The 23,549-nt window shown below is 41.6% G+C and overlaps 1 protein-coding gene across 4 annotated transcripts in view; it reads left to right on the forward strand.

Annotated features, from left to right (window-relative positions):
- The window catches only part of HECTD1 (HECT domain E3 ubiquitin protein ligase 1), a 111,365-nt gene that overhangs the window by 7,726 nt on the left and 80,090 nt on the right, over positions 1–23,549 (forward strand). For all 4 annotated transcript variants that reach the window (XM_023227434.3, XM_023227433.3, XM_023227435.3 and 1 more), the window contains exon 3: positions 22,962–23,196. In XM_023227434.3, the coding sequence (XP_023083202.1) occupies positions 22,962–23,196 (235 nt within the window). The remainder of the gene's footprint in view (positions 1–22,961; positions 23,197–23,549) is intronic.

The following is a 23,549-nucleotide window of genomic DNA, read 5'->3' on the forward strand; positions in this document are numbered from 1 at the left end:
TGCACTGAGCCGAGATTGCGCCACTGCACTACGACCTGGGCGACAGAGCGAGACTCCATCCCAAAAAAAAAATTATTATGATAACCCCTTATGCGTTAGAATTTTTTTTTTTTTGAAAAATAACTTTTTTAAAAGAAAACGTTTTGGGAGGATAGTGGCATTAATTTACATTTTTGCATGTCTCCTTAAAGTCTGCCTTAATGGAAGATAGCTGGATTCTCATGTCTGCTTCTGCATTCAGTTTGTTGCATTATGTTATTTTGATTGAAATATGTGAAAAAATCATCCACAGATGTATTTGGGGAAGGGAAGAATATTATATTTTTTAACATAATCATGGATATGCTTCTTTAATAACATATCAAAATTCAACAAGTGATAGTTTCTTAAGTATTAGTTATAATGTGGATTCTGTTTTGTTTTTTTTTTCCTTCGAGACAGGGTTTCGCACCCAGGCTGGAGTGTAGTGGTGCAATCTTGGCTCACTGCAACCTCCACTTCCTAGATTCAAGCAGTTCTCCCACCTTAGCCTCTTCAGTAACTGGGACTATAGGCACACACAACCACCCCGGGATAATTTTTTTATTTTTAGTATTTTATGTTGGTCAGGCTGGCCTCGAACTCCTGACCTCAAGTGATGCACCTGCCTTGGCCTCCCAAAGTGCTGGATTACAGGCATGAGCCACTACACCCTGCCAGGATTAGTTATACAGTTATATTAGTTATAGTAATGTGGATTCTGATATCATGTCAGTGAATTTATACTCTGTTACATTAAAATCTGATGGTCTGTCTTATACTTTGAGTGACTGTTTTACCCATATTTACTTTCGCAAAAATCATGCATTGGTCATGTGGAAAATATCAGTCCACTGAGTTACATAGATTTTCCAAATGTGGACATACCTCATTCCACAGTGCCAAAAAGTTGTATTTGTTAATATGACTACCACTCTCATCAGACAAGTTTTTAAATATTCAGAAGCTGGCAAGCTCATGGTATGAAATACAAGTTTTCCAAAATTGTCATTTGTGCTTGTTAAGTTGAGTGTTATGATTGGGCAACAAATACTGTTGATTGTTTTCCTTGAAATGAAAGGCATACGTGATTAAATTTTGAGAAAATGTTTGCCAGATATCCAAGTCTGAGTGATCAGTTTGTCTGATAGTCCTTCAGGTAAAAAAGGTGTTGCAAGAAAAAAGTGGCTAGTTCAGTTCTCAAGTTATGTACTTTGCTGTGATTCTTCAGTATGCAGTGCTTTATAATTAATTCCCATTTCCTTTAAGTAGAATATTGAAAAGATGTATCTTCAAGGGTTGAGATTTAGTAAATTTAATACTTTTGTTGCATCATGTAGTTTATTCTTTGGTGAAATTGGCTTTTTTCTTAATACTCGTGCTTGGCAGTGAAGAATACAGTTGACTAGTAGTACAGCTTAGTGCTACTGCCTTGATTCATGTTAAAGCACCTGCACTTTTATCCACCATTGCTTTTGCATCATTAGTGCACGTGTAACACAGGAAAGAAAATGATTCAAGAAGAGAAAGGGCAATTGTTTTGAATACTAGTGAGAGGTCAAGTAGGGTTAAGATGAAAAGATGTCCTTTAGATTTAGCAACATTCTCAAGGTCATTGATCTTAATGAGAGCTGAGTGGAGTAGTGGTAAGGGGCAGATTTAAATGGGTTGAGGAGTGAGTGGGACATGAAATTGAGGACATTTGGAAACTTTTTTGAAGAATTGAATTGGAAAAGGAGTGTGGGTTTTTTTCTCTTAAAGGTCAGAGAGCTAAGAGAGCGAGTGAATAATCTCTAGGGTAAGGATTCTGAAAAACTGGGAGAGAATTGGCTTTTGTGTAGAAGCAATACTTCTTAAATTTTAATGTGCATAATGAGAATCACCTGGAGATTATGTTAAGCTGCATATTCTGATTCAGTTGGTCTTGTATGAAGCTTGATACTCTAAATTTCTAATATGGTCCTAGATTATGCAGAAGCTGTTGGTCAGAAAATCCCACCTTGAGTAGCAAAATCCTGATCTACTGGTGGAGAGATTGGTTTTAGGCCAGTCTACTAAGAAAGAAGTTGTATACTACCGTTATAACAGAGAAGATGGAGACGTTAGATGCACATGTTTTGGGTTTGATGGTAAAAAGTTGAAGGGCTGGGGCTGGGCGTGGTGGCTCATGTCTATCTGTAATCCCAGCACTTTGGGAGGCCAGGGCGGGTGGATCAGTTTTGAGGTCAAGGGTTCGAGACCAGCTTGGCCAACATGGCAAAACCCCATCTCTACTAAAAATACAAAAAATTAACCAGGTGTGGTGGCACACCCTTGTAATCACAGCTTCTCAGGAGGCTGAGGTATGAGAATAATTTGAGCCCAGAAGGTGGAGGTTGCAGTGATCTGAGATCACAACACTGCACTCCAGCCTGGGTGACAGAGTAAGACTCTGTCTCTTAAAAAAAAAAAAAAAAAGGTCGAAGGGCTGGGTGTGGTGGCTCATGCCTGTAATTTCAGCACTTGGGGAGGCAGAGGTGGGAGGATAGCTTGAATCCAGGATTTTGAGACCAGCTTGAACAACATAGCGAGACCCTGTCTCTATAAATAATAAAAAATTAGTTGGGTATGGTTGCTTTAGTTGGTTATGGTTGCACCCGTAGTCACAGCTACTCAGGAGGCTGAGGTGGGAAGGATCACTTGAGCCTCGGAGGTGGAGGCTGCAGTGAGCCCGTGATTGTGCCGCTGCACTAAGCCTGGGCTACAGAGTGCGACCCTGTCTCAAATAAATAAGTAAATAAAATTGAAGGGATTTGCATCTGATGATGATTTTCTTCTTGAAGTATGAGATTAAAAAGAGTGGTAGTATCTGGGATTGGTATGGAAAAGTGAATATGCTCAGTTAGTGCTAGTAGCTTTGTAACAGACATCCTTTCATCAAAGCTAACTATAACCAGAGTTATAGTCTTTTTTTTTTTGAGCTGGAGTCTTGCTCTGTTATCCTGGCTGGAGTGCAGTGATGTGATTTCAGCTCACTTAAACCTCTGCCTCCTGGGTTCAAGTGATTCTTGTGGCTCAGCCGCCCAAGTAACTGAGACTACAGGCATGAGCCAGCAAGCCAGGCTTATTTTTGTATTTTTTGTAGAGACTGGATTTCACCATGATGGCCAGACTGGTCTTAAACTCCTGATCTCGGGTGATCTGCTCGCCTTGGCCTCCCGGAATGCTGGGATTACAGGTGTGAGCCACAGTGCGTGGTCCTGAGTTATACTCTTAAAAATTGATTTGCCTGTACTACTACTGCCTTTTACAGAATCTGTTGGGTTCTTTACCTAGCGGGTTAAATTTAAATGTCTTCAGAGACCCCTCCTGCATGTTCTCACATGTATACACTACTACCACTTTACTATATTTTGAGTTCTCCACTGGACTATGAGCTCATCTTTGTTTTCCCATTGCTGAGCATAGTGCCTGGCACACAAATAGCTAATATCCAGATGGTGAAGGAGTGAATTGAAGAAATTCCTTATATTGGACCTGTTTTCCACCTAATGCCTAAAATGCCCATGGAAGATGTTTGTGGATTTGAGAAACTGGTTGTTAGTGTGCAGGTGGAAAGAGTATTGTATTCTTTTTTTGTAGCAGAAATAGTAACAACATCAATAAGTACTTTCCTTACTTTCTATGATAAATGTACCTGCCCTTTTTTTTTTTCTGAGATGGAGTCACGCTCTGTCGTCTAAGCTGGAGTGCAGTGGCACGATCTCAGCTCACTGCAACCTCTACCTCCTGGGTTCAAGCGATTCTTCTGCCTCCGCCTTCTAAGTAGCTGAGATTACAGGCGTGTGTCACCACACCCAGCTAATTTTTGTATTTTTTAATAGAGACAGGGTTTCACCATATAGGCCAGGCTGGTCTCAAACTCCTGACCTCGTGATCCGCCTGCCTCGGCCTCCCAAAGTGCTGGGATTACAGGTGTGAGCCACTATGCCTGACCTGTACCTGCCTTTTCTATGTTGATCTGTTTTCTTCTACCCAATGACAGAGTAATAGGGAAGTGAATTACTTTTGTTGATCAGCCCTGATCCTTCTCTGGAGAAGGAATGTTCATTGATATATCAAATATGTTTAATCCTCAAGAGTTAAATAAATGAACCAAACACGGTGGCTCATGCTTGTAATCCCAGCACTTTGGGAGGCTGAGGCAGGTGGATGACTTAAACTCAGAAGTTCAAGTCCAGCCTGGCCAACATGGCAAAATCCCGTCCCTACTAAAAATACAAAAATACAAAAATACAGAGTGAGACTCTGTCTCAAAAAAAAGAAAAAAAATTAAATGAATTTCTGTAAACAACAGCAGCTGTGTATGTGCTTCTTTTCAGTGGACAGCAGAGAGAAGTGCTGGAATGAGAAACATTGTCTGCGAGGGTTTCTAACCTGGTACTCCAGGGGGTCCATAGGTGATTAAATTCAGGGAGCTTTTGTGACGATTACCAAAGTTTCTGTCAGCTAAAAAAATGTAGAGGCCAGATACCACTAGTGGCTCACGCCTGTAATCCTCGCACTATGGGAGGCCGGGGTGAGTGGATCACCTGAGTCGGGAGTTTGAGACCAGTCTGGCCAATATGATGAAACCCTGTCTCTACTAAAAATACAAAAATTAGCAGAGCTCTGGTGGCATGCACCTGTAATCTCAGCTACTTGGGAGTCTGAGGCAGGAGCATCGCTTGACCCTGGGAGGCAGAGGTTGGAGTGAGCCGAAATTGCACCACTGCACTGTAGCCTGGGCTGCAGAGTGAGACCCTGTCTCAAAAACAAAACAAAAAAAAGTTAAAAACCACTGTTAATAGTTTTAACAGCAAAAATACAAGGAAAATTTATCAGAGATAGATTCTTATCATTCTTATGTATAGGTATGATACTGTGTTTTATAATACTTTGTAAGTGTGCTTTGCGTAGTTCTTGACTGTATCATTAGATTGAATTCCTCAGAGTCAGTGAAGTCTTTCTTACTCATCTTTGTATCCTACCCCCAACACTTAGCATAGCACTTGGCATAGAAAGGCATTCAATGGATGTGTTGAATGAATTGCTGTCAAATTTGTATGTGTGTTTTAATTGGAGAAAAGCAAACTCACATCTTATAATTGGACTTTACCCCCTTTTTCTTTGCAAGGGAAAACCATAATTTTCAGCTACTATACCAGGAGTTATTTTTAGCTCAGCAATACCAAGAAAGTTAAGGCTGGGAGCAGAGGCAAAAATGGAATATGAAATGAATCAAAATATGTTGTGTTATTTATTGTCTTTAAGAAACCAGATGTGTTCAGGTTTTTCAGCTAAAATATTTCATTTTTTAAAAATGAAGTCCCTGATTTACCGACTATTTTATAAAATATCTCTTCTATAGATAATGCCCTTTAAAAAAAAAAAAAGTTATATTCTTTCATGTCATTGCCAGTCTTACTTGGCCCAAGTCCAACTGAGATAGCCTGAAAAAAACATATGGTAATTATAGTACAGAAAATATTACAATTCCCAGGGAAATTCTTTCTCTTTGGAACCTCATGTAACCTTTTTTATTGTTTTAAGATACTTATCTTTGCTTCCATCAGGGAAAGATTCTGATGTCTTTACAGGTAGCATTTTGGAAACCAGTGCCTAATTTGGAGTCATCTGAAGATTCTTCTTAATCTCACTTGTGTGGTTGACTACTCTGACAGGAGTTCTGTATAGACTGATTGATCCTAAAGTTTCCTAAATAGGTCTCCTAATCTATTAGTGTTATATTAATAATATAGTACTCGTTTTAAGATAATAACAAAGAATTTCTACCTATAATGTAAGAGGTAAATACTTGGCAAGCTTAAAATTTTGAATAACTGTCATTATATATAAAATTTTGCGCCATAGAAGTATCATTTTAGCATTATTCAGGGAGGGCTGTGATTGTTCTATGAATGATAGTTAATTTTTTCTTAAATTTGTTTAAATTACATACGGTGAAGTTAACTTTTTATTATTGTACATTGCTATGAGTCATGTAACCACCACTACAATTGAAATGCAGAACGTTTCCATCACTTTGAAACATCATCTAGTGCTGTCCCTTTGAACTCAAACCCTTTTCCCACCCTAGTGCCTGGGTGGGATATAGTTTTGACTTTTCATATATATAATTTTGATTTTCTTGTTTTCTCTTGATACAGTTTTGACTTTTCATATATATAATATGTAGTTTTTTGAGTCTGATTTCTTTCACTTAGCATATTGCATTTGAAATTCATCTATGTTGCTACTGTATCAATAGTTCCTTCTCTTTAATTGCTAAGTAATATTCCTTTTCATGGATGTTTTGGTGATTATGACCTAAACTGCTATAAACAGTAGTGTATAGATTTTGTGTGTGTGTAAGAACATAAGTTTTTAAAAAATATTTATTTATTTATTTTTTGAGATGGAGTTTCGCTCTTATTGCCCAGACTGGAGTGCAGTGGCTTGATCTTGGCTCACTGCAACCTCTGCCTCCCAAGTTCAAGTGATTCTCCTACCTCAGCCTCCCAAGTAGCTGGGATTACAAGTGCCTGCCACCATGCCTGGCTAATTTTTGTATTTTTAGTAAGAACGGGGTTTCACCATGTTGGCCAGGCTGGTCTCAAACTCCTGACCTCAGGTGATCTGCCCACCTCAGCCTCCCAAAGTGCTGAGATTACAGGCATGAGCCACCGCGTCCAGCCGTAAGTTTTTATTTCTTCTGAAATTCTTGGAGATAAATTCAGCAAGATGTAGACATTGAAAGACTTATTTCAAAATTTATATGGAAATGCAAAGGACTTAGGCTTGCCAAAACAACTTTTATGAAGAACAAAGTTGGGAAATAATGCTACTTTATCTTCCAATATTTATTATACAGCTGCAGTAATGAAGACAATGTAGTATTGATATAAACGTAGACAAATAGAACAGTGGAACAGAATACAGAGTTCAGAAATAGACTCCCACATATATGGAAAACTTACTTTGACAAAGGTACAAAGGTGGTTCAGTGGAAAAAGGGTAGTTTTTTTTTGTGATGCTGAAACAATTGGATATCCATATGCAATAAGTTTAACTTTGATACATACCTCACACTATATATATTTTTAAAAACCCAAATGAATCACAGACCTAGTTGTAAAACCTAAAACTATAAAACTTCTAGAAGAAAACATAGGAAAAATTCTTTGTGACCTTGCGTTAGGCAAATATTTCTTTAGATAAGCACGAAAAGCACAGTTCATAAGAGAGTAAATTTTTATGTTTGAAGGTTTTAACTACTAATTTAGTTTCTGTGATAGATACAGGATTATCCAGGTTATCTAATGTTTCTTGCGTGAGTTTTGGTAGAATGTCTTATTTTATTTTTTTTTGAGATGGAGTCATTCTGTCGCCAGGCTGGAGTACAGTGGTGCGATCATGGCTCATTGCAACCTCTGCCTCCTGGGTTCAAATGATTCTCCTGCCTCAGTCTCCGGAGTAGCTGGGATTACAGGCGCGTGCCACCACGCCTGGCTAATTTTTTGCATTTTTAGTAGAAACGGAGTTTCACCATATTAGCCAGGCTGATCTTGAACTCCTGACCTCAGGTGATCTGCCTGTCTCTGCCTCCCAAAGTGCTGAGATTACAGGCATGAACCACCACGCCCGGCCAGTAGAATGTCTTGTAAGGAATTTGTCTGTTTAATCTGAATTTAAATTTATGGGCATAGAGTTGTTTGTGATATTCCCGTTTATCCTTTTGATATCTGTAGGATCATTAGTGATAAAGCCCCTTTTCATCCTGATATTGGTTATTTTGGTTAATCTGGCTAGAGATTTATCCATTGTTCAAGAACTTTTTCCAAGAACCAGCTTTTGGCTTCATTCATTTTCCCTGTTTAAAGTTTTATTGATTTCTGTTCTTTATTATTGCCTTCTGCTTTGGTTTTGTGTTTAATTTGCTCTTTTTTTCCTCTGTTTTCTTTTTCTTTCTTTCTTTTTTTTTTTTTTTTGAGAAGGAGTCTCACTCTGTCGCCCAGACTAGAGTGCAGTGGCGCAATCTTGGCTCAGTGCAAGCTCCACCTCCTGGGTTCATGCCATTCTCCTGCCTCAGCCTCCCCAGCAGCTGGGACTACAGGCTCAGGCTGCCATGCCCGGCTAATTTTTTGTATTTTTAGTAGAGACGGAATTTCACCATGTTAGCCAGGATAGCCTCGGTCTCCTGACCTTGCGATCCGCCCACCTTGGCCTCCCAAAGTGCTGGGATTACGAGCGTGAGCCACCGTGCCCGGCCTTCTTTTTCTTTCCCTTTTTTTTTTTTTTTTTTTTGAGACAGAGTCTTACTCTGTCACCCAGGCTGGAGTGCAGTGACAGGGATCTTGGCTCACTGCAACCTCCAGCTCCCGGGTTCAAGCGATTCTCCTCCTCCTTCAGCAGATTACAGGCGCTCAAGACCATACCTGGCTAATTTTTGTATTTTTTAGTAGAGATGGGGTTTCACCAAATTGTCAAGGCTGATCTCGAACTCCTGACCTCAGATGATCCACCTGCCTCAGCCTCCCAAAGTGGTGGGATTACAGGCGTGAGCCACCGCACCCGACCTTTTTCTCTATATTTTTTCTTTCTGTCCTTTTTTTTTTTGAGATGGAGTTTTGCTTTTGTTGCCTAGGCTGGAGTGCAGTGGTGTGATCTTGGCTCACTGCAACCTCCGCCTCCTGGGTTCAATCCATTCTCCTATCTCAGCTTCCCAAGTAGCTGGTATTACAGGCATGCACCACCACACCTGGCTAATTTTTTTTTTGTTTGTATTTTTGTATTTTTAGTAAAGACGGGGTTTCTCCATATTGGTCAGGCTGGTCTCTAACTCGCAACCTCAGGTGACCTGCCTGCCTCGACCTCCCAAAGTGCTGGGATTACAGGCGTGAGCCACCACGCCTGCCCTTCTCTGTTTTCTTCTTTTTTTTTTTTTTTTTTTGAGACAGAGTCTCGCTCTGTCGCCCAGGCTGGAGTGTAATGGCGCACTCTGGCTCACTGCAAGCTGCGCCTCCCAGGTTCACGCCGTTCTCCTGCCTCAGCCTCCCAAGTAGCTGGGACTACAGGCGCCCTCCACCACGCCTGGCTAGTTTTTTGTATCTTTAGTAGAGATAGGGTTTCACCGTGTTAGTCAAGATGGTCTCGATCTCCTGACCTCATGATCCGCCCACCTCGGCCTCCCAAAGTGCTGGGATTACAGGCGTGAGCCACCGAGCCTGGCCCTCTGTTTTCTTAAGTGAAAGCTGGGGTTTGATTTTTGAAAGCTGGCGTTTGAGGCCTTAAGCATTTAATACCATAAATTTATCTTTATGTACTACTTTAGTTGTATCCTACAAAGTTTGATGTTATATATTTATTTCATTCAGTTAGTAATTTTTTTTTTTTTTTTTGAGACAAGGTCTGGTCCAGACAGAAACCCCGTCTCCAGCCCAGGCTAGAGTGCAGTGGTGTCATCTTGGCTCGCTGCAGCCTCGATCTCCCAGGCTCAAGCCATCTTTTCCACCTCAACCTCCTGACTAGCTAGGATTGCAGGCATGTGCCACCATGCCCAGCTTATTTTTGTATTTATTGTACAGACAGGGTTATGTTGCCCAGGCTGGACTGGAACTCCTGAACTAAAGCCATCTGCCTGCCTCAGCTTCCCAAAGTGTTAGGATTACAGGTGTGAGCCACTGCATCTGGCCGGTCACAACATATTAACTAAGGAAATAAGCTAATTATGGGACAGTATTTATAGTATGGTTCTACTTATGAATAACGAAAACGTATGGAAAAATGAGGCCAGGCGCAGTGACTCAGGTCTGTAACCCCAGTGTTTTGGGAGGCTGAGGCAGGAGGATTGCTTGAGCCCAGGAGTTTGGAGCTCCTGAAACATCCAGGTAGTAGTGAGTTATGATTGCACAACTGTACTCCAGCCTGAGTGACAGTGAGATGCTTTTTAAAAAACAAAACCAAAAAGGTGGGGTGCTGTGTGGCATGCCTGTAATCTTAGCACTTTGGGAGGCTGAGGTGGGAGGATCATTTGAGGCCAGGAGTCGGAGACCAGTCTGGGCAACAGAGAGAGAACTTACCTGTTAAAAAATCAATATATAAAAAATAGGGCCCAGCGCAGTGACTGCCCACATGTGGGAGGCCAAGGTGGGAGGATTGCTTGAGCCCAGGAGTTTGAAACCAGCCTGGGCAACATAACGAGACCCCCATCTCTACAAAAAAATTTAAAAAAGTTAGCCAAGCATAGTGGTGTTTAAGGCTGCAGTGAGCTATAATTGTGCCATTGTACTCCAGCCTAGCCTAGAGAGCAAGACTGTCTCTCTTAGAATTAAAAACAAAACAAAAAACAAGAAAAGGACTAATACTCATCAATCTTCAGATACAATATTACCTCTTGGTTGGAATTATGGGGACTTTCACTTTGTACATTATGTGTTTCTATAGTATTTTCATTTTATTGCTTTGTACTCAGATAAAAGCTAAGACACAATCTGGACTCAACGAGTTCATCCTGATCTTTTGCTCTTTGGCTCTGATTTCCAGCTGCACCATGATACTTGCAGATCATTTATATCAGTTACTTATTGCTGTTTCACAAAATACCCCAAAGTTAGTAGTATACAACAAGAATTATGCTAACAGATTATCTGGATTTTGAAAACTGGAAAGGGTAGAGTGGAGATGGCTTGTCTCTGTTCTGCGATATCTGGGACCTCAGCTAGGAAATCTCAAAGATGGGAAGTGACTTGACACTTAGGCACTAGAATCACCAGATGATTTGTTCTGTTGCATGCGGTTGAGCCTGGCTTCTAGCTGGGACCTTGCCTAGATTTGTTAGTTGGAACATCTACATGTGGACTCTCAATGTGGCTGCTTAGGCTTCCTCACAGGATGGTGACTGGGTTCTAAGAGCATGAGTCCCAAAAGAATGCAGTAGAAGCTGTATCATCTTTTGTTTATTGAGTTAGCATTCGAAGTCACACAGTGGTCACTTTCCCTATAATCGTAAGCCTGCATGGATTCAAGAGGAAAGAACACGGGCCCTCTCTTAGGGAAGACTATCAAAGTCACATTGTAAAAAAGAATATGTGGGGTGGGAGATAGATAATGTTGTGGACATCACTGGAAAATACTAGCTCATCATGTAATGATATAATTCCTCTAACATCTTTTCTAAGACAGGGTCTCACTCTCATCCAGGCTGGAATGCAGCTCACTGTAGCCTCTACCTCCTGGGCTCAAGTGAGCCTCCTACCTCAGCCCTCTACCCCCGATCCGGTAGCTGGGACTATAGGCATGCACCACCATGCCCAGCTAATTATTTAAATTTTTGTGGAGATGGGATGTCGCTGTGTTGCCCAGGCTGGTCTTGAACTCCTGGGCTCAAGCAATCCCATCTTGGCCTCCCAAAGTGCTGGGATTAATGGTGGGAGCCACTGTGCCCGGCTGATGCATTTGGATTTTATCCTCAGGGTACTGAAGGATATGAAATTAACAGATTTGTGTTTTAAAAAAATATCTTTGGTAATAGAATGGTGAATGAATGGACTGGAGAGTCTAGTGAGAGATTCTGGTTAGGAAGCTGTGGTAGTAATACAGAAAAGAAGTGAGGAGGGTTGGAATTCTAAGGACAGATACTAAACCGAGTTAGGAGGTAGAACCAACAAGATTAAGTCTTAGATTTTGTATTTTAGAAACGAGTCTGGAAAACGTTTATGAATTTTGCATGAGTGACTAAGCATATAGTAGATTAGAGGATATGAGTAATATGGCTTTTGGTAAAGAAGCTTGTTTTAGTCTTGGGCATTATGTTTGACAGCTCCTGAAACATATCCAGGTAGCAGTAGATGAGTAGGGGAGGCAGTTATGTCTGCAGTTCTGTTATTTAGGAGAGCAGTTTGGGCTAGAGGCTGGAGTTGGCATTTTGCTTTACTATGGGAAATGAGAGAGATGGAAGTGGATTCAGTTGTTTGTGTTGTGGGAAAGTTGGGGGCAGGTGGGTATACCTCAGTCCAGTAGCTGGGACTATAGGCGTGCACCACCACGCCCAACTAATTATTTAAATTTTTGTAGAGATGGAGGTGGGTGACCCTGTGGGAATTGGGCCAGGATGAAGTTGTGTGTGGAGGGATGGGGGTATATTTGTGAGGGATTGGGCCTGTGTGGTGGAGGTCGGTAAGGGAGCTGAAGGAATTCTTTTCATTTGGCTTCTCATTCTAGATGCAAAAAAAAGTTATTCAGCATGTAAAACATTAGTGTCACTTCTGTGCAGGAAACTCTGCTCCTTGCTGTGTGAAATAAATCCCTAGTCCTGAGGAGCTTTTAGGAGAGAGTTACAATGGATAAGAAGAAATAAAATATAAATTGTAAAGCTAAGATAAAAAACAGGCCTGTTTGGGGTGATTAGGGAAGGTAGTCTAAAAGTCTAGGAGGTGACATTTAGGCTAAGATAGGAAGAATAACAAGGCCAGGATCACGCCTGTAATCTCAGTACCTTGGGAGGCCAAGGCGGGTGTATCACAAGGTCCAGGAGTTTGAGACCAGCCTGGCCAATATGGTGAAACCTCATCTCTACTAAAAATACAAAAATTAGCCAGGTGTGGTGGTGGTTGCCTGTAATCCCAGCTAGTTGGGAGGCTAAGGCAAGAGAATCGCTTGAACCCAGGAGGCAGAGGTTGAAGTGAGCTGAGATCGTGCCACTGCACTCCAGCCTGGGCGACAGAGCGAGACTCCATCTCAAAGAAAAAAGAAAGAATAACAAAGAGCCAGCTGTGAAAAGAGTTGGGGGAAAAGGATTTTAGACAGATGGAACAGCACACACATTAGCTTCTTTCTATCTATCTGTCTGTCTATCTATCTATAACTGTCTCTGTATTTTGAAAACCATGTGTTCAGGCCAGGTGTGGTGACTCACTCCTGTAATACCAGCACTTTGGGTGGCCAAGGTGGCCAGATCACCTGAGGTCTGGAGTTTGAGACCAGCCTGGCCAATGTGCTGAAACCCCATCTCTACTAAAAAATACAAAAATAAATGTAGCCAGGCCCAGTGGCTTGTGCCTGTAGTCCCATCTCCTTGGGAGGCTGAGGCAGGAGAATTGCTTGAACCCAAGAGGCAGTGAGCTGAGATTGTGCCACTGCACTTCAGTGATGAAGCAAGACTCCATTTCAAAAAGAAAAACAAAAAACCATGAGTTCGTACAAGTATTTCTAGTTCTAATCTAACACCACAGGGCTCCTGCTGGTTTTCTCTTTCTGTATTTTCAGTTCTCTTTTCCTTCAGTGAGAAACGTGGCTCCCACTATCCTTAATATATTTATTTGATCAATTCTCCTGTATGTATCAGTTGCCCATCACTGGGACATTCCATTGCACAAATGTCCTGTTCATTTTGCTCATGCTGTAATATCCTGTACCAGAATGATCTCCTCTTCTTTCCAGATATGCTGCTCTTCAGTGCCAGTGCTGGACATAACTCTTACGTAGATGTGTGAGGGGTTATTCCAGTAGTCCAAACCAGACTTTGAAGTTGGCTTAGAGGTTTTTTATTTGATTTTAATTTAATTTAATTTTATTTTTGAGAAAGTCTCACTCTGTTGCCCAGGCTGAAGTACAACGGCATGATCTCGGCTCACTGCCCCCTCCGCCTCCCGGGTTCAAGCAATTCTCCTACCTCAGCCTCCCAAGGAGCTGGGACTATAGGCACAAGCCACTGCCCCTTGCTAATTTGATTTTTTTTGTATTTTTTAGTAGAGACAAGGTTTCGCCACATTGGCCAGGCTGGTCTTGAACTCTGTAAGTCAGGTGATCAGCCCATCTTGGCCTCCCAAAGTGCTGGGATTACAGGCATGAGCCACTGCGTCCAGCCTGTTTTCGCCTAGGCTGGAGTGCAGTGGTGTGATCTTGGCTCACTGCAACCTCCACCTCCCAGGTTCAAGTGATTATCCTGCCTCGGCCTCCCAAGTAGCTGGGATTACAGGCATGTGCTACCACGTCTGGTTGATTTTTGTATTTTTAATAGAGATGGGGTTTCGCACGTTGGCCAGGCTGGTCTCGAACTTGCCTCTGGTGATCTGCCCACCTCGGCCTCCCAAAGTGCTAGGATTGTAGACATGAGCCACTGTGCCTGGCCCGTAGGATCTATTTTGGAGGGCTTAATTGGTGGGATTTCTTTTTTTTTTTTGAGATGGAGTTTCACTCTTATTGCCCAGGCTGGAGTGCAGTGGCATGATGTTGGCTCACTGCAACCTCCGCCTCCTGGGTTCAGGCAATTCTCATGCTTCAGCCTCCTGAGTAGCTAGGATAATGGACATGTGCCACCGTGCCCGGCTAATTTTTGTATTTTTAGTGGAGATGGGGTTTCACCATGTCGGTCAGGCTAGTCGCCTACTCCTGACCTCAGGTGATCCACCTGGCTTGGCCTCCCAAAGTGCTGGGATTACAAGTGTGAACCACCATGCCCGGCCTAATTGGTGGGATTTAACTGATGGGTTGGGTGTGTAATGTGAGGAAAATGGGAGGAAGTCAATAATGATTCTCAGCTTTTTGGCTTTCTGGATGGTTGACATTTACTATGATGGAGGTTTGGGAATAGAGGCACACATCAGGAGTTTTGTTTTGAATATACTCATTTTAAGATGCCTGTGATATTTCTAAATGGAGATAGTGACATTGAGTCAGTCTGGGGTGGAGAATATACTTAGGGAGTTTTTGTGATATGTAGATGAGATTTATATTTGTGGTGTATGAACTAAGAGAATGGATGAAATCCGTTAAAGAGGTAATTAAAGAGATAGCAAAGATGACGAGGGAATCTAGGAAGGAGGCTGGAGTGAAAAACCAGGGGAGTCATAAATTGAGGGAAAATTGAAGAAAATACTCATTCCAGACCGTGAAAGAAATGTAGCAGAATTTTAGGTATTGTGCTCATTTAAGGTTGGTGATCATAAATTTATAGTGAGGTCAAATTTCCTGATAATGTGAATATTTTTTCTTTGTCAATCCCTGTTTACATAGATTCAGACCTAGGGAATGTGGGTGGTCGTTCATTTAGCCAGAAATGGGGCAAGGGATTTGAGAGTTTTGCTCATAGAAGGTAGTCGAGTGCTTGTCCAATAACCACAAAGGTCAAGTTGAATTATCTTTTTTTTAAAACAGGGTCTCACTTTGTTGCCCAGGCTGGAGTGCAGTGTATGATTATGGCTCACTGTGGTGTGGACCTCCCTGGTCTCATGTGATCCTCCTATCTCAGCCTCCTGGGTAACTGGGACCTCAGGCGTGTCCCACACCTGCTAAATTTTGTGTTTTTTGTAGAGACGAGGTTTTACTATGTTGGCCAGCATGGTCTTGAACTCCTGGGCTCAAGTGATCTGCCCACCTCAGCCTCCCAAAGTGCTGGGATTACAGGCATCAGCTACCATGCCTGGCCTCAAGTTGAATTATCTATCAACACAGGGTTTCTCTGAAATGATGCTATGAAATTCCCTAACAGTGGAAGCATCAGTTTTTTTTTGTTTTGTTTTTTGTTTTTTGTTTTTTTTGAGACAAAGTCTCTCTCGCTCTGTCACCCAGGCTGGAGTGCAGTGGCATGATCTTGGCTCACTGCAAGCTCTGCCTCCCAGGTCTTGCCTCAGTCTCCCACGTAGCTAGGACTACAGGTGCCCGCCACCACGCCCAACTAATTTTTTGTATTTTTAGTGGAGACGGGGTTTCACCGTGTTAGCCAGGATAGTCTCGATTTCCTGACCTCAAGATCCGTCCGCCTTGGCCTCGCAAAATGCTGGTATTACAGGCCTGAGCCACTGTGCCCGGCCAGAAGCATCAGTTTTTAAATCTCACGTGTTTAAATTACAATGGCTGTATTAAAGCAGAATATCCAGCCATGTATCTATTAGGAAATGACACTTGTTATTTGTTGTAGTTTCAATGTGAACTTTCAGGTAATACAATTCTCTCAACTATCTGTATTTTTTAGAATTAAGTAAGTAATGTTGGCATTTTCTTCCCTGTCTGTTTGCTTGATTTATAGTTAGATTTTTGAGATTTTGTAATTGGCTTTTCACTTGTGAATAAATACTATTAACCTATATGCATATGTGTGTGTGTGTGTATATATATGTGTACGTATATGTACATTTTTTAAGAGAATCTTACTCTGTTGCCCAGGCTGAAGTGTGTTGCGCATGATCATGGCTCACTGCAGCCCTGAACTCCTGGGCTCCAGTGATCCTCTTGCCTCAGCCTCCCAAATAGCTGGTACTGCAGGCATGTGCCACTATGCTGGCTCATTTTTTTTTGAGACAGGGTGTGTGGCTCACCCAGGCTAGAGTGCAGTGGCATGATCTTGGCTCACTGCAACCTCTGCCTCTTAGACTCAAGTCATCCTCCCACCTAAGCCTTCCAAGTAGCTGGGACCACAGGTGCATGCCTCCATGCCCGCTAATTTTTGTATTTTTTGTAGTGATGGGGTTGGTCTTTGTTGTCCAGCCTGGTCTTGAATTCTTAGGAGCTCAAGAGGTTCACCTGGCTCAGCCTCCCAAAGTGCTGGGATTACAGGTGTGAGCCACTGCACCCAGCTGCCTTATTTTTATCTTTTTTTTAGAAACAGGGATCTCACTATCTTGCCTAGGCTGGTCTAGAAATCCTGGGCTCAAGTGATCATCCTGCCTCAGCCTTCTGAGTAGCTGGGATTACAGGAGTGAGTTACTGTGCCCGGCTTAACCTGTATTTTAATTGAGTACTTTTGTTAGGAATCTTCCAATAGTGTTTTAAAGTTTTTTTAAAGAAAAGTTTTTAGAATTATGTGTAAGATAATGATTACATCTGTTTTCACTTGAATAATATGTCTTTATAACCACTTACAATTTTATTATTTTGGGCAAGGTGTGGCTCACACATGTAATCCCAGCACTTTAGGAGTCCGAGACGGGAAGATCGCTGGAGCCCAGGAGTTCAAGACTAGCCTGGGCAACATAGCAAGACCTTGTCTCTACAAAAAATAAAAAAATTAACTGGGTGTGGTGGTGCATGCCTATGGTCCCAGCTACTTGGGAGGCTGATTTGGGAGGACTGCTTGAGCCTGGGAGGTCAAGGATACAGTGAGCCAAGATCGTGCCCCTGCACTTTAGCTTGGGTGACAGAGTGGGACCCTGTCTTAAAAACTAAAAAAAAAAAAAAGAAAAGAAAATTTACTATTTCAAGAATTCTCATAAGTTTTAAGTTGTGATGACACAAAAGTATTGGAATAGCTTTTGACTTAAAAGGCCCTCCACTGAGTTCAGCAGAATTTCTCTTCTCTGAAGACTGAATTATCTGAATTTGAGTTAACATTGTTTACTTAGATAATTTTGACCAATCTTGAATTTCATATGCTAAAATTTCATGTGTTGGAAATTTTATTTGCTGTGCTAGTCTATTTTAAATTAATAGATAAAGGGGAAATAATATACACTTGAATTCATTACGGAAAAAACTGTGTTGTTTATTTTTAAAACCTCACTTATGAGCAACTGAATTTATAACAGAATGAACTTTAGAGCAAATTTACCTGTTCCATTATGTAAGTATTGATAGCATGAGAGATATCCAAGTACATTAACTTTGAGTTAACTTTCAAAAATTTGTTACTCATTTATACCTTTTTGCTAATACAGTTCACGAATACAGTATAATTATATTTATGTATATTTAAATAAAATATAACAAATTATGTATATATATTTTTAATGTATATGTTTTCACATACTGATTGCTAGAAGGTTACTGAGTTTTACATCAAATTTCTTGCTTTATTTTTAGGAATCTGATTTGGGATTTTTTTACCTTTCTTGTGTGTAAAGTAAATTTTAGTTAAGTTTTCATATTAAAGAGATAATTTTCAGGAATTTAGCTGTATTTGCCGTAAATTAGTGGCCCTATTACAAGAAGTATCACGTAAATGAAAGGAGTCTGCCTAATCCAGCTGATTTCCTTTTGCATTGGCAATTAATGTATTCATAATAGTAGCTTATAGTAATGTGAATTTTTGTTTGTTTGATTTAATTATTATTTTTTGAGACAGAGTCTCGCTCTGTTGCCCGGGCTGGAGTGCAGTGGCGTGATCTCGGCTCACTGCAAGCTCCACCTCCCGGGTTCATGCCATTCTCCTGCCTCAGCCTCCCGAGTAACTGGGACTACAGGCACCTGCCACCACACCTGGCTAATTTTTTTGTGTTTTTAGTAGAGGTGGGGTTTCACTGTGTTAGCCAGGATGGTCTTGATCTCCTGACCTCGTGATATGCCCACCTCTGCCTCCCAGAGTACTGGGATTATAGGCATGAGCCACCGTGCCCGGCCAGTAATGTGAGTTTTTATTAGCAAAACTCATAGAAAGAAAAACTCTTTATCATATTACTAGTTTAATAGGAATGTTGGCTGGGCACAGTGGCTCATGCCTGTAATCCCAACACTTTGGGAGGCTGAGGTGGGCAGATTGCTTGAGCTCAGGAATTCGAGACCAACCTGGGCAACATGGCAAAACCGCATCTCTACAAAAAATTTTTTAAGAACTAGCTGGGCATGCTGGCATACACCTGTGGTCCCAGCTACTTGGGAGGCTGAGGTAGGAGGAAGGTTGAGCTCAGAAGGTTGAGGCTGCAGGAGCTTGATTACACCACTGCACTCCAGCCAGGGCGACAGAGCAAGACCCTGTCTGGAAAAAAAAAAAAAGAAAAAGAGGCCGGGCGCAGTGGCTCACGTTTGTAACCCCAGCACTTTGGGAGGCCTACATGGGTAGATCATTTGAGGTCAGAAGTTCTAGATCAGCCTGGCCAACATGGTGAAACCCCATTCTCTACTAAAAGTAGAAAAATTAGCTGGGCATGTGGTAGGCGCCTGTAGTCCCAGCTACTCAGGAGGTTGAGGCAGGAGAATTACTTTACCCCAGGAGGTGGAGGTTGCAGTGAGCCGAAATGGTGTCACTGCACTCCAGCCTGGGTAACAGAGCGAGACTATCTCAAAAAAAAAAAAGGAAAAAAACCTTCTTTGATTTTCCTTGAGACCTTGATATAAAAAAAACAGTGCATTTTACATATGAAGGAATATGCCCCAAATACCTTCTTACTGTTGCAAAAGTAACTCAACAGCTGAAAAAAAGATTGTTTTGGCCAATAGCCAAAGGCACAACAGATGTTTCTTAGGAACACGGTTGATCACAATTAAAATCTGGGACCTTACGAGGTTAGAGCTTTCTGGGTCTTTTTTAAACTGGCACTGTGTTTTTTTGTTTGTTTGTTTTTTTGTTTTTTTTTTTTGAGACAGAGTCTTGCTCTGTTGCCAGGCTAGAGTGCACAGGTGCGATCATGGCTCACTGTAGCCTTGATCTCCTGGGTTCAAGTGATCCTCCTGCCTCAGCCTCCCGAGTAGCCAGGACCACAGGTGTGCACTACCAGCCTGGCTAGCTTTTTGGTTTTTTGTAGAGATGAGGTCTACTTGGGATGCCCAGGCTGTTCTCGAACTCCTGGACTCAAGTACTCCTCCCATCTTGGCTTCCCAAAGTGTTGGGATTACAGAGTGATCCACTGCACCCAGCCTAAACTGGCTCTTTAACTACACTTGTTCAGGAAATTCATCACATATTAGGGAACACAGCAGGAACTATTATTCCCCAAATTAACAAATACTGCATTCCCCCATGAAATGTATTAAGTTTATACTAAGCATTGCTCTTAAATTTTATTTTTTGATGTGCGGTTTTTACCCTGGGTAAGAAAAATGGATGAATAATTGTATTAATATAAAGCATATGGTAAATCTGTTCTTGTCATTTGATACTTGGACTATCAACTTCGTTTTATTCTTTATTCACAAACTAGTATTTTCTAAAGAAAACACATTACTCTCTTAGACCGTGTTTTTTCTTTAGTATTAACACTTTAACAGTCTCTTCTCATTTCTTCCGTCTACTACATATGCATATGTAGTGCATATGTATTATGCTCTAACAAGGCTTAAGATTCTGATATGCTAGGCAGTTTTGTGACCTTACCTGAGAACTATGGGACTAGCTCTTACAACCTAGCCTCAAGGCATTTAATTCCTGACTTAGAAATATTACAAATGACTGTATGTCATAGGTTGCCAGTGTTGCTGGCTAATAAAAAACACCTCTGGCTGGGTGGAGTGGCTCATGTCTGTAATCCCAGCACTTTGGGAGGTTGAGGCAGGCAGATCACTCGAGGCCAGGAGTTCAATACCAGCCTGGCCACCATGGCGACACCCCATCTCTAGTAAAAATACAGAAATTAGCTGGGTGTGGTGGCGTGCGCCTGTAATTGTAGCTGTGTTGGAGGCTGAGGCACAAGAATTGCTTGAACGTGGGAGACGGAGGCTGCAGTGAGCCAAGATCATGCCACTGCACTCCAGTCTGGACAACAGAGCGAGACTGTCAAAAAAACAAACAAAAACCTGTGTTTAATCAATGATTACTCAGTCATTGCGTGAAAGATGTCTTCTATAAATGTTTTATTTTTATGTATTTTTTTTTTTTTGAGACGGAGTCTTGCTCTGTCGCTTGGGCTGGAGTGCAGTGGCCGGATCTCAGCTCACTGCAAGCTCCGCCTCCCGGGTTTACGCCATTCTCCTGCCTCAGCCTCCGAGTAGCTGGGACTACAGGCGCCCGCCACCTTGCCCGGCTAGTTTTTTGCATTTTTTTTAGTAGAGACGGGGTTTCACCGTGTTAGCCAGGATGGTCTCGATCTCCTGACCTCGTGATCCGCCTGTCTCGGCCTCCCAAAGTGCTGGGATTACAGGCTTGAGCCACCGCGCCCGGCCTTTTATGTATTTTTTTAATAGTGAGTCTTGCCATGTTGCCAGGCTGATCTTGAACCTCCTCAGCCTCCCAAAGTGCTGAGACTGCAAGTGTGAGCCATCATACTGGCCCTAAAATTTTTTTGACAATATTCTTTCTTCTGAACCCTTTAAGTTAAGAGTCATCTAAGCTAATATTAAACGGTAGAGTTAGATGTACTTGAACATTCATACAGAGTTTTTTTTTTTTTTTTTAAGATGGAGTTTTGCTCTTGTTGCCCAGGCTGAAGTGCAGTGGCGTGATCTCAGCTCACTGCAACCTCTGCCTCCCGGGTTCAAGCAATTCTCCTGCCTCAGCCTCCTGAGTAGCTGGAATTACAGGTGCCCGCCACTATACCCAGCTAATTATTTTGTATTTTTAGTAGAGATGGGGTTTCATAATGTTGGCCAGGCTGGTCTTGCTGACCTCAGGTGATTCACCTGCCTCGGCCTCCCAAAGTGCAAAGATTACAGACGTGAGCCACCAGGCCCGGCCTCATACAGATATTTCTTAAAGGCTGCTAAAGGTATGGGAAATACTTATTTGCATACACTAAAAATGGGAGGATAAATTATTCCATTAAAATGTTGAGGATATTACCCTTTGTGTCATCTGTAGCTATAGTTTAGTCTGTCTAGAGAAATTAGAATAATGTATTTGATGTCACATAGCTGAGATTTCTACTAAATGTAAATTATGATCTTTTCATATTTTAAGTGTTGATAAAATATAGGGAGTATTACTGATATCTCAGAAATTCTGTTTTTGATGGAACTGTCTTGTATAGGTTTGTGTAATAAGCATTAGACTGTTAGAGAGGATGGGGACTAAAGTTTAGTTTAATATGCTTGACACTGAGCTGTTTTTAATGTGTATGATTTCATTTAATCTTCATAACCATATAAAAGTATTATTTTGTTTATTTATTTAGAGACGTAGTCTCACTCTGTCACCCAGGTTGGAGTGCAGTGGCACAATATCAGCTCACTTCAACCTCCCTGTCCCGGGCTCAAGTGATTTTCCTGCCTCAGCCTCCCAAGTAGCTGGGACTACAGGCATGTGCCACGACGCCCAGCTAATTTTTGTATTTTTAGTAAAGATGGGGTTTTACCATGTTGGCCAGGCTGATCTTGAACTCCTGACCTCAAGTGATCCACCCACCTTGGCCTCCCAAAATACAAGGATTACAGGCATGAGCCACCGTGCCCGGCCTGAAGTAGGTGTTATTTAGCTATTACTTGTGCTTTACAAGTAAGGAAACAGACGCAGAAAAGTCACACAGTTGCTGTTCTTATTTTTTACCCCAGTCTTTTAGACCCCAAATCAGTGCTTCTTTCTGAAAAATATGAATTGAGCAGTATTCTGGCCTTCTGGGACTTTTAAGTGAATAAGGAAATAAAGGGATACATTAAACAGTATTATGTGCTGCTTTTATGAGGTTTAAGGAACATGAAAGTACCACTTAAGTATTTGGGAGGTTAAGGAAGGTTTTATAGAGCAGTTCATGTTTGAGATGAGTATGGAGTTTTTTGTTTTTTTTGTTTTTTGTTTTTGAAATGGAGTTTGTTTTGCTCTTGTTGCCCAGGCTGGAATACAGTGGCGCGATCTTGGCTCACTGCAACCTCCATCTCCCAGGTTCAAGCGATTCTCCTGCCTCAGCCTCCCGAGTAGCTGGAATTACAGGTGCCTGCCACCACACCCGGCTAATTTTTTGCATTTTTAGTAGAGATGGGATTTCACCATGTTGGGCAGGCTGGTCTCCAACTCCTGACCTCAGGTGATCTGTCCGCCTCGGCCTCCCAAAGTGCTGGGATTATAGGCATGAGCCACCATGCCTGGCCGATTTTTTTTTTTTTTTTTAAACATGGTTTCAAGTTAATGCTGCTATTTTAAACCATTTATACCTTGGTATTTTCAACAGTGATGAAATTAGCATGTATTACTATGGAAGCAAAAACAATGTGAGAAATATTACCTAATAAACATTCAGGCACGGTATTGAGCAAGTATGTTATATTATAACTTTCTATTTTCTGTTATTTTATATTTTGCTGTTAAGAATTTAATAACCCTAGATGTAATATGATTTCTTTCACTACAGATGTCCTCCTCGCACTTTCTTACCAGCCCTTTGCAAAATTTTTCTTGATGAAAGTGCTCCAGACAATGTATTAGAGGTGACAGCCCGTGCCATAACATACTACTTGGATGTATCTGCAGAATGTACCCGAAGGATTGTTGGGGTCGATGGAGCTATAAAAGCACTTTGTAATCGTTTGGTTGTAGTTGAACTTAACAACAGGACTAGCAGAGACTTAGCTGAACAATGTGTAAAGGTAAGTGTTATTTATTGGCTCATTACTTATTTTTCTCGGACCTCTCAGGGATGAGTATTGGCTCATTTAAACATCACATAGAGACTGAAAAATGTATTTACTAAAAAAAAAATTCTTCCTATTTTCAGTCTTACTTTATTGAGGGTAGTTGAGAACAGTGGAAATCGCAACCCTTGTGGTACCAAAGGAGGTCCCATAGGCTTGGGAAAAGAAATCTTATCTTAGAAGGAAAACTGTAGGTCATTGCTATGTTCTGTGCTGCTTCAGTGCACTTCAGTTCCTTAGAGATAGGTTATCCCTGTTCTTACCCCAAATAATTTTGTATTATAATAGTGACAGTCACCACAACAACC

The sequence above is a fragment of the Piliocolobus tephrosceles genome, chromosome 6 (genome assembly GCF_002776525.5).
Source record: "Piliocolobus tephrosceles isolate RC106 chromosome 6, ASM277652v3, whole genome shotgun sequence".
NCBI classification, from domain to species: domain Eukaryota; kingdom Metazoa; phylum Chordata; class Mammalia; order Primates; family Cercopithecidae; genus Piliocolobus; species Piliocolobus tephrosceles.